This window comes from Rhinoderma darwinii, chromosome 5 (genome assembly GCF_050947455.1).
Source record: "Rhinoderma darwinii isolate aRhiDar2 chromosome 5, aRhiDar2.hap1, whole genome shotgun sequence".
Taxonomy (NCBI): Eukaryota; Metazoa; Chordata; class Amphibia; order Anura; family Rhinodermatidae; genus Rhinoderma; species Rhinoderma darwinii.
The window spans coordinates 49298121-49310095 of NC_134691.1; the positions used below are offsets into that span (position 1 = coordinate 49298121).

The 11975-nt window shown below is 40.6% G+C and overlaps 1 protein-coding gene across 1 annotated transcript in view; it reads left to right on the forward strand.

The window, feature by feature from the left end:
* The window catches only part of MTDH (metadherin), a 38615-nt gene extending 26640 nt beyond the window's left edge, over nucleotides 1–11975 (forward strand). The window contains exons 5-12 of the mRNA XM_075825937.1: nucleotides 483–692; nucleotides 2761–2850; nucleotides 3715–3813; nucleotides 5152–5276; nucleotides 5913–6029; nucleotides 6521–6631; nucleotides 9234–9393; nucleotides 11584–11975. Coding sequence (XP_075682052.1) covers nucleotides 483–692; nucleotides 2761–2850; nucleotides 3715–3813; nucleotides 5152–5276; nucleotides 5913–6029; nucleotides 6521–6631; nucleotides 9234–9393; nucleotides 11584–11654 — 983 coding nt within the window. The 3' untranslated portion in view covers nucleotides 11655–11975. The remainder of the gene's footprint in view (nucleotides 1–482; nucleotides 693–2760; nucleotides 2851–3714; nucleotides 3814–5151; nucleotides 5277–5912; nucleotides 6030–6520; nucleotides 6632–9233; nucleotides 9394–11583) is intronic.

An 11975-nucleotide genomic window follows, 5' to 3' on the forward strand; every position in this document is an offset into this window, starting at 1 on the left:
ATATACGGTCTGTATTTCGGCCGCATTTCCCAGACCGAACACCGTTCATGGAGCCGGGCTCTTAGCTTCATAATTATCTATGACGCTAGGTGTCCCTGCGGAACTACTGTCGCGTTCTGAAGACATGATTGCAGTAAGGGACAGTTTTCCCGCAGGGACTCCTAGCGTCATAGATAACTATTATGCTAGGGGTCCGGGAAATGCGGCAGACGGTATATCACAGACAAAACACGCTCGTGTGTGGGATGCCTAAAGTGCTGATTAGGGATTGAGCCTCAAACACCGGCACCATGCGGGAAGATCACAATGTTTCAATTTAATAGCTTTGAAATAGCACAGAAAATATATTCTAAAACCATTGACGCAACAAATACTGAAATTACAGTTGTGTGACAGATGCCCTATAATCAAAGAAGGGGCTTAAAGGATAAAAATATAGAGGTACAAGTTTGTTTTCTTTATTGCATTTGTGCATTTTCCAGGCCCAAGTGAAGCACTCAATGGAAGTAGTTGGAATGAGAAGCCTACAAAAGTGATTCCCTCTCAACTTGTGGATGTAAAATGGGTGCCCCCTACCAATACAGCAGGCAAGAAAAAAACGGAACCATGCACTTGGAAGAAGGATACTGTGGACGCTAATGGAAAGGAGTGGAGCGCACCGTGGAGTGAACGTTCAATCTTCCCTGGAATAGGTAATAAGCTGTCGGTCGTAGTTTTTTATTTTGTAGTTTAAACTCTCGCTAAAATATTTTCATATATTTGTGGTCTCCAGTGCTCCCCAGATCTCCGTTGTGCCATACACTCACTTTTGAATAACATTGAAGACTATGTACACCTGTGACATCGGTTTTCTTTTTAATAAAATTGTGCATCTGTGTTATTGGTGCAACTTGTGTTACACAGCCAGGACCTAGCGGCAATGCTTGTGATTAGAAAAATTTCTGATCACAAGCGTTTAACCCCCTCAGATGCCGGTGTCGGATGTGACCACTGGCATCTGAGGGGTTTTTACTGCCCCTTTCATTTTGAGGCTGGTCACCGGCTCCCGTGCGGCGAGATTGCGGGAGCCGGAGTATTCCTCTAGCAGCTGGGAGCCTTCTGAGCACTCCCAGGCCTGCATATGAGGATTGTGGCAGGCCTCTATGGCAAAATCAGTGCATTGCTATTGACTGCAATACTGTGATATTGCAGTCTATGGCAAAAGTGATCTAATGATCGCAGGTTCAAGCCCCGTAGGGGGGGCTAAAAAATAGTAATAAAAAAAATATACTAATTAAAATCGCCCCCCTTTCCCTAGATTACATATAAAAATAAATAAACCATAATAAACATGATCACATTAGGTATCCCCACGTCCGAAAATGCCCAAACTACATAAAAATATTTATCCAATGGGGTGAAAGTCGTAGTTGGGGACAATGTCAAAGTGGCCGAATTGCCGCTTTTCTGCTACTTCAACCCCGCCCAAAAAAATAAATTTTGATTTGAAATGCCAGACATTCCCCAAAATGGTATTAATAAAAACTACATCTTTCCCCGTACAAAAAGACTCCTTACCCAGCTCTGTACAAAGAAATGTAATAAAAAGTTATGGGGGGTCGCAATATGGCGTTGCAAAAAAATGTTTGTTTCTTTCAAACTTTTTTAAATTTTTTTTAAAGGTTCTAAAACATAACAAAAACTATAGAAGTTTGGTATCGCCGTGATCGTACTGACCCGTAGAATAAAGGGAACGTGTAATTTTCACCATACAGTGAACACTGTAAAAACAAAACCGATAAGATTATGTAGTTACTGCTGGTTTTTTCCAATTCCACCCAATTCTGAATTTTTTTCAAGCTTCCCAGTACATTGCACATAATATTAAATCGTACCATTAGAAAGTACAACTTGTCCCTCATATGGCGGTGTCCACGAAAAAAAATAAAAACATTTATGACCTTTTGAAGGCGGAGAGGAATAAGCAAAAACAATGACAATTAGTCTGCTCCTGAAAGGGTTAAAGGGCAAGTGCAATTTCGCAAAGCTTTTGATACGTCATGGGGATATCAAAAGTTTTAATCGGTGGAGGTCTGGCTGCTGAATCCCCCACCAACACTTAATCGATAGTGCAGAAGCGCTCAGCTGTGCACCTTCGACTGATTGGCGCTCCTTGTTAGGTTTAAGATGGCCTCATAGACGCTCTATGTGCACTTGTCTTCAGCCTCGACATATCAGAAGTTTGTTAATGAATAAGAGGCTGTCGGGGTGATCTTGTTTAAAGTCCTAGCTTGTAACACAGTGAGTGGCACTGGACTGACATGTAGGCCCACACAAATGTGACCCCTCACAAATGATCCCCAAGAACAGGTAGTGATTGGAGCAATCACATGAATTTTGTGACACCGCATAAAATGTACGAAAATAATATATATCTATAAGTGTCTCTTTTTTTTTTTTCGAGTTTCGGGCTCGCTCGCTCCCTGGGTTTTGGTCTTGCTCGCTCTGCTGCGCTGACTTAGTGGGAAATAGGTGCGGGTTAAAATACATATTGGGCCCAAATTTGGACTAAAAACTAGCGTAAGCGAAGTCAACCAAGAGCTGGTAAAAGGGAAAGTCTAGCTAGATGCACCAGATCATACAGCATGCATTACTTTGATAAAAGAATAGCTTTTTCTGACTGCCTGGTGTAAGTTTACACTGTTCATCTTAGACGGTATTAGTAAGTCTGCCCCAATGTGTTCTGAGTATCTGGTAACTGAACATTGATTTCTTTGTCAGCCACATGGTCCAATGTGGATACAAGACTGAAGAATTCATCAGAACAGAGGCCACCATTTTCCACTATTGGATTAAACAATGCTGTTTCTGGTATGCGTGACTCCACTTAATGATTTCATTGCTGTGTTTTTGTTCTTTTGTTGTTTTTTTTTCTCACACTAAAGTTTGATATTCTCTTTACATATTAACCCTGTGACCATTTTTTCAAACTTTTGACAATTACAAATAAAACCTGATTTATAATCTATGAAAAAAATCTAATTGGCTCATTGTTAAAATGCCACCTGTCACTTTACAATGATGGGTGCCCTCATAATCACATAAGAATTCACGTATGAGGCTAATAAAAGTTCATGGGTCCCTCCAGTTATACTGACATTAAATAGAAAAAAACATTATAGTGCAGGAGTGTGCGCGAAAATAGTTTTCCTAAATGACTTGTGTTACCGTTTCTGCTTCTAATTACAGAATGTTCGCCAGCGCTGTAGGATCACATTACCTTCTACAGCGCTGCCGGCCGTTACCTGGACTAGATCGTCACCACAGACCATGGTCATTCCGTGCTGCTTTTAGAAGAAAAATCACTAATGCAATATATTTAGAAAAACTATTATGATGTACAATCCTGCACTATAATAATGTTCTATATTATCAGTATAACTCTGGGTACTCTTTCTAGATGTGCAGACTTGACTTCGTATGTGTCACTATTTCCTATACAAAATAGACCAGAGATCCAGATACCATTAACGTTTGAGTTACCGAGTGGGATTCCCATTTTGTGTTTCAAAGTTTACGAATTGTAAGCAGAAGTTATTTTTGTCTTTCCTATATTGCACTGGAATAAAGTTTAGCGTGGTGTTGTATGTGTCAGTGTGATTTTAATGCAAAATTGTGATATGTACATCGTGGTAATTTACTGAAAATCACTCTCTTGTTCTTTTTTTTTTTAAGCTACAGTCAGTGAATCCGTACCTCAAACAAGTGTCACTGATAACCAATGGGAAGTGACCGCTACAGAGCCCAGCGTTGATGATGAATGGTCCGGCCTGAGTATGTGTGGACTTCTTAGAAAAAAAAAATAATAATAATTATTTGCTCTTATTTATTTTTTTTTTTTTATATAAATGTTATCTATAGAGTAGAGTTATTTAGTGGTGTGTAATACAGTATATTTAAAGAGTACCTAACCTTTCAGATGATTTTTCAGAATATGTGCGGACGTGAGAAATAACACTGTTTCTTGCCATTATATGAATTGTATTCTGCATTTTTAGCGGCTTTCCCCTCTGCATCTGTTTCTCTGCCTCCTCCCCTCTCCATTGACCTCTGTGGGTAGCTGTAACCTGATCCCGTCTTCATGTCGATGTCGTAGGTGCTGTCAGTATTACACAGCTCTGAACCTGCCGGGATTAGAGTGAACTCTGATCCCGGCAGTTAATCCCTTCATCACTATGAGCAAACATGATCGCCGCTTTCTACAATGGAGGGAGCCCCCTTGTAGCGGTGATCACGAGTCCCGGTGGCATAATCCCTATGGCTGATGTCACCATGTTGACAACCATGAACCTAACAAAGATCCCTACATTGTCTCATGTGTTTTCTTATTAGGGCATACATGTAATATCAGTTAATAGGGGACTGTGCATATTTCTATGCAAAGGCGCAATAAGTTGACATGCAGAAGTTTGCCAGCATATTGTTTAGCAAAAAAAAAATATATACCCTTCAATTTAGGTCTTCAATGAACAGGGTAAAAAGGGGGAAAAAAACAACTATTTGTGGGGTTTTATTTATTTGCTAGTACCCCCAAAATTAAATGAAACCCTAATATATGCATACCCCCCCATAGTAAAAATAGAAAGTACAACTTGTCTAACAAAAAAAAAGCTCTCGTTCCCTCTAGTCGATGCAAAAATAAAGTTTTATAATCGATAAAACTAAAAATGTGTCTGGTCTTTAAGACTAAAAATGGCCTGGTACTTAATGGGTTAAAGCAGGTTTTATATTTATAAAGGCAAAAGGTTTATGCCCCAAATAGTTTGATTTTTTTTTAAATTTTTATACTAAGGCTCTGACACCACGCGGGACGTATAGCCCTGACGTATGCAACTGTACCATGCGACAAGTTTTTAGGCGATTTGTATTGAAAAGCATAGCTGACGCATAGTGACAAAAGGCATATGTCAGACCCACAGATGTCTTCGGATATCCGCTGCATATACGCCAGGAACATTTGTGAAGGGAGCCGAACGTTGTCAAAAGTATCAAAGGAAAAGTGCATTTGTGCTGCTCGTGTCTCGTATACCAGGATGAAACGTTGTCATTTTGCATAATGGCTTTAAAATCTTTACTAGAGTGTGGCATATAATTCACTTAAAATCTCTACAGATGGCCTCAATAAAGGCGACCCCAGTTCTGACTGGAATGCACCAGCAGAGGAGTGGGGTAACTATGGAGAAGAGGAGCCTGCACCAAGTCCACAGGCTGAGGAGCCGGAGCAGGAAGTCCCGAAGGTAACTTTAATTCTCATCAATATTTGAAATGGGAACTGAGCAATATCTGGTGGTTGTGGGATGCTTTTGTATGTTGTGGTGAAATGTGCAACATTATATGAAATCAGTACATTACCTGGACTAGATCAAACAACGACTTGTATCCGGTGGCAACATTTATTTCACAGTATTGTACGCATGACAAATCGCATGAAAATGACTGGTGAAAAAAATATTCCCAATTTATCTTTATGGACAGTGTCTACAACTACAACTCGTCAGCTTATCTGGCTCTTTTGTTTCCTTTGTAATCTAAGGGTATGTGCACACACACTATTTACGTCCGTAATATACGGACGTATTTCGGCAGCAGGTACCGGACCGAACAGTGCAGGGAGCCGGGCTCCAACCATCATACTTATGTACGATGCTAGGGGTCCCTGCCTCGCTGCAGGACAACTGTCACGTACTGAAAACATGATTACAGTACGGGACAGTTGTCCGGCAGGGACTCCTAGCATCGTACATAACTATGATGCTAGGAGCCCGGCTCCCTGCACTGAGTTCGGTCCGGAACTTGCGGCCGAAATACGTCCGTATATTACGGACGTAATTAGTGTGTGTGCACATACCCTAAGTGTTTTGTGTGCGCCGCAGGTTTCTGATGATAAAGAAAAGGAAGAATCGGCTGCTCAAACTTCTGCTGGAAGCAAAACTAAGAAGAAGAAGAAAAAGAAGAAGCAGCCAGGAGAGGAGTCTGGTTCTCCCACACAGGTACCAGTGTTGTAGTCCACCTATCAGAATTTTACCACACTTAAGACCATTTTTGTTTATGGTACGAATATCTAAAACTCACCTTGAGAATTCTTAGAAAAGCTGTAAACCACTCTGAATGTCATGTGAATACTTACCTGACTTCGTGATGTCAGGATACCGTTTTCTTCTGGTGTATTGTTTAATAACAGTCCAGGCTTGTATCTGGTGACAACCGTAGATCTGTTATCACTTCTCAATGAGATCTTGTAGGTCACTTTCTGTACCCAATAGAGGACATTTGGATATTACCCTATCTCTCTCTATCTCCCACCCTCTCGGCCATCTAATGCCTTCCTGCGCTGACAGATCGGTGTAATTGCTACAAATATTGGCCTTCGCATGACAAATGCTTGTGGATACACATTTTGCTTGATCACATACACAATTTTTGTAAAACTAGGATTGTCTGTGGCTATATGGTGATATTATATCATATGTTTATATTCTAGGAAGCAGAGAGCACAAGGGACACTGGGAATGACTACAAAGAGGTTTCTGCCCCAGCTTCATTAACTCCAGTAATTCCCACAGTAGTCACAAAAAGGAATGAATTGAAAGAGGTATGTTCAAGTGTTAAATTCACACCACATCTTAAGCTTCCAGGTGACTCCAGATTAAGTGGTCATGTGTGTACATGAGAAATAACACTATTTCTGGCCATTATATGACTTGTATCCTAATTCTCAGTTATCCCTGAGCTAATGGGAAGAACCTAACTGCTATCATGTCTGCGATACGCAGCATCCATAAAGAAGAGCACGTCCTTCTCTCCAATCTCTCTGAAGAACCCCCCTGCATAAAAAAGGACATCCGCAGTAATGAGCAGTCTAGCTGTGAATCCAGCACTGGGGTGCGATAAAGCACTTACTAGAAGTTGCTGCAGGGTCTGTGTCCTTCTGCCTCTCCCTCATCCTTCTTCCCCCTCCCCCTGCATAGACTTCTATGGGTGCTCTGTGACCTGATCCTTCAGTGAGCTTGATAGTCCATGGATTTAGCAGTAAATTTAGAGTAGGTGAACAGTTAGGAATGGGGCAGGGCCTGATAAGTGGAGAGAGAGGCATTTTTCTCTAATAAGATATATTACAAAGCTTCTTATATTTGCTTGTATTGATTTATGCAAAGTTTGTTGAAAAGTAAGTTTAATTTCACTATGTAACCAATTCTATTAAGCAGGATAGAACATATTAACCCCTTAGTGACCACTAATACGCCTTTTTACGTGATTCACTAATGGGCTTTAGGCTAGGCTGACGCCTTTTCACGTCAGCCTAGTCGAAGTCCTGCACGGGTCTCCCGTGCAGGCAGGAGCCGGGGCTCTGCTGTCTGATGACAGCTGAGCTCCTGCTCCAACGCCTGCGATCGAAGTAAACCCGTTAAATGCCGCCGTCAATAGCGACCGCGACATTTAACTTTGTTTTCAGAGGGAGTGCGCTCCCTCTGTCACCCATCGGCAGCCCGCGAATGCAATCGCGGGTCTCTGATGGGGTGTCATGGCAGCCGGGGGACTGATAAAAGCCCCCAAGTCTGCCCTGGACATATGCCTGTTAGGACGCGCCGGAGGCACGTCCTAACAGATTGCCTGTCAGATTTACACTGACAGGCAATAATGCTCTGGTATACGAAGTATACCAGAGCATTATAGCAGCGATCGGAACATCGCACAGTAAAGTCCCCTGGTGGGACTAATAAAATAAGTCAAAGTGAAATAAAGATTATTAATAAAAAGTACAGTGAAAAAATAAATCCATTTTTTCCCATAAAAAGTGGTTTTATTTAGTAAAAGTGTAAAAAAAAAAAAAAAAGTACACATGTGGTATCGCCGCGACCGTAATGACTCCATTAATAAAGTTAATATGTAATTTAAACCGCAAAGTGAACACCGTAAAAAAAAAACGCAAAAAACTATGGCGAAATTGCAATTTTTTTCCATTGCCCCCCAAAAAAGTCATAATAAAAATGAATCAATAAGTCCCACGCACCCCAAAACAGTACCATTCAAAACTACGTCTTGTCCCGCAGAAAACAAGCCCAAAAAATCACTACATTGATGGAAAAATAAAAAAATTACGGCTCTTGGAAAGCGACGATGGAAAAACAAATAATTTTAGTTCAAAAGTGTTTTTATTGTGCAAAAGTCGTAAAACATAAAAAACCTCTACATATGTGGTATCGCCGTAATCGTACCGACCCATGGAATAAAGGTCACATGTTATTTACGTCGCATAGTGAACGGCGTCAATTTAAAAACGCATAGAACAATGGCGGAATTTCAGGTTTTTTTTATAATCCACCCCAAAAAGGTTAATAAAAGTTAATATAAAAATTATATGTACCCAAAAATAGTGCTATTAAAAAGCACAACTAATCCCGCAAAAAACAAGTCCTCATACAGCTATGTAGACGAAAAAATAAGAACGTTATAGCTCTTTGAATGCGACTATAGAAAAACGAATAAAATAGCTTGGTCATTAAGGCCTAAAATGGGCTGGTCACTAAGGGGTTAAATATTGTATGTGTAGTATTTCTAGTTTCTACTATCTTGTAAGGGTAACCACTCATAATGTAGGCAAAAAGCCTGTTTGTTTTTCTGTTCTACGTTTTCTTTACTTCTCCCTTGCTTACATTTTTATATACATGCTTAATGGAACATCGTAAATAAGGATAATGCTCCAAGTTTATGCTGCTAGTTTATTAACTAATAATTGTAATAGTACCCAAGCAATAGTCACATTGTCACTGTTTTGGATAGGATGTCATAAATAGATATAGTCAGGCCTGACATTTGTCTAGTAGGATCAATCCAACAGCTAAAAGCCTGTAACACTATTCTGGTGGTAGTCGCTATGATTTTCAGATTACTGATTCAGCAGCAGTATAGCGGACGTGGTAGTCTGAGACTGTGCTTATGACTGTAAGTAGACGTCCACACAGTCTTAAGTATATAGGACAGTAAGGTAGAGCTGGTGACGTCCATCACCAGAGTCTTCCCAGACACTCAATTTTTAGCAGCGAGCCGCGGGGGAATGGCGACTAGATGAGTATTAAATAATATGACGCGTTCGGGAGTGCCAGAATAACTGAAGTTTCCCAAAATTGTAATGGTGCTTTTACTGGATTATTATCTGCATATATCGCTCTGTAACCGCTCTAAATGTATTCTAGAAAGTGTCTGTGCAGGAGAAGCGCCTACATACTGTACTTACTGATGCTCCTGCATCTGTCAAGCGTAACATTTCTGAGAAGAGTCCTGCCCAAGTGCAGCAGCCGCAGGAGGCCAACGCTTCCGTTACCAAGCAAAACCGTGTGTCTCCACCATCACAAGGTAATGCTCATGTAAAGAGAGTAAGACACGGCACCTCTTAAGTAAATGATCACCTCTTCTGTTTGTAACGACTAACCACGTGACTAATTTTTTTTTGACACTTCGGTAACGTTTGTGTGAGACTTAATGACAGCAAGCGTAATCTCGCGAGAATACGCTTACTGTGCTGTAAATCACACACAAACGTTACTGAAGTGTCAGGATTCTGAATATACATCACGTCCTGGCTGGTAGTGATGTCTATTTACTGTCAGGACACTTGAGTAACGTTGTGTGTGTGTGTGTGTGTGTATGTGGCTGCCCATAGTGATTTAGCTAGATCACTGTGCTGTGTAAATGAATAGAGAGAAGTGTATGACGCTGATTGGTCACTGATTGGTCAGCGTCATACACTTCTCTCCAACGCCCACTTGGTCATATAGTAAGTCACGCCCAGTTGTCCATTAAGAAACTCATTAGCATAAAGCTAATATAGGTCATAACTCCGTCAAAAATGATAGTTTTTCTAAATAAAAAACACTGCTGTAATCTACATTACAGCGCCGATCACATCATGTACAAGATAGACCACTTATAATGTGGTGACAGAGCCTCTTTAACTTCTGCTCTGTTCACACTCCTTATGTGGGTTATGAGGAACGGGCTCAGGGTCCTCGTTCAAGTGATTGATGAGGGTTACAGCAACTAAACATATATCTCCTATCCTTTTGATGATAAATGTGTTTGGTGGGAAGAAAAAAAAAATGTTTTTGTATCTCTACATGCAATTTTGGGGTACATACAACTTTTTTTGATTACTTTTTATTGTGTGTGGTTTGTTTTTTTTAAAGGTGGAATGAAAAGTAAACCGCATTTATGACATTACTTTTTAGTATGTTTGTTTTTTTTAAAAGACGTTTACTGTGCAGGCTAAATAACGATGATTTTATAGTTTGAGTTGTTATGGACTAGGCTATACCACTTATGTGTTGTGTTGGTTTACTTTTTTCATAACAAATCATTTTTTACTGAAATTTTTTTCTTTTATAAAAGATAGTCGGAATAAAACGACTAAGTTTGGCTATTGAACTTTTCGATGCGATCGCTTGATCTCTTTTAGAATATGCTGCAATACTTCTGTATTTCAGTGGATTATGCCTGTCAGTGTAAAACTAACAAGCATGCTAATAGGCCTTACCTTGGGCAGAGCCTAATAGGAGTACAAAGATGGCAGACCTGGGGACCTTCATTAGGCCCCTGGTTGCCATGGAATCCCATTGGGGATGAAACCACTTAATCTAATGGTCGCTTCTGCCTTTTTTGAAAAGTTGGCATTAGACTGTGTTCAGACATGGTGGATTTGTCTTGGATTCTCCCCACCAAGTTATAGTACAGTACATGTGGTTGAGGCTTTGAAAGCCCTATCCACGCTGAGATTTTTGGCTCTGATTTCAATCTTTGCAATGCATTTGTAGCAAAATCTGTTGTGTTGGGGGTCTGAACCCACCCTTAGGCCCCCTACACACGGTTGTAGCTGTGTGCACGGTCCATGACTATGGCACGGACAGGCCGCAGAGTGTCGTCCTCGGGCTGTCTGCAATCATGGACCGAGCACACAGGAGATGTGCATTGATGTCTATGAAAACCAGTCGTGTGCATTGGCCCTATATGAAATCATGTGTTGTATACTATCTGCAATTGTGGATAATATACGGCTGCAAAAACTGTAGTTGTGTGCATGAGGTCTTAGGTCTTATTTTATTTTTATACGGCTATGTTCACACGGCAAACCAAGAACGGCCGTAAATACGGAGCTGCTTTCAAGGGAAAACAGACCCTGATTTTCAGCCGTTTTTTTGCGGCGTTTTTTACATCCGTTTTTTGAGCTGTTTTTCTATTGTCCATGAAAAACGGCTCAAGAAGTGACATGCACTTCTTTTTTACGGAGCATTTTTTTAAGCGCAGTTTTTAAAAAAGGTCGTATAAAAAAGGCCCCGTGGGAACGGAACAGTTTTTCCCATTTAAAATCAATGGGCAGATGTTTGGAGGCGTTCAGCCCCCGTATTTTAAGCCGTCGTTCGGGGCATTTACGGCCCGAAAAACAGCTGAAATAAGGCCGTGTGAACAGACCCTAAGATTACTGTGCGCACTTTGAGATTTCATGGTGGTTAACAAGCCGGTTTCTAATTGGAAAACAATCTTACCTTCCAGCTAAGTCTGAAGAAAGTTGGGAGTCCCCAAAACAAGTGAAGAAGAAGAAAAAAGCCAGAAGAGAGACGTGATTTTCTGTCCTCACTGGAGAACATGTTCAGACACTCTTGAAGATTATGCTGTTTATGCAATAATTTGTGAACATGTACAGAATTTTATAAAAAGAAAAGTCTGCATTTTTAAAAGTAACTGCTGTCAACGTGACCTCCCTACCGGCAGGAGGGAAAAAATAAAAATAACGAAGGAACTCAATATTCATGGACAAGATCAAGACCACACAGCAACGACGGAAACACGCAGAAGATCATGTATTTGCCAACTGAGAACTTTTAATTTGGTATAGAAGAGACATCAATTCCTGATTTTACTAAACGGTGACCTGTTTACATTCA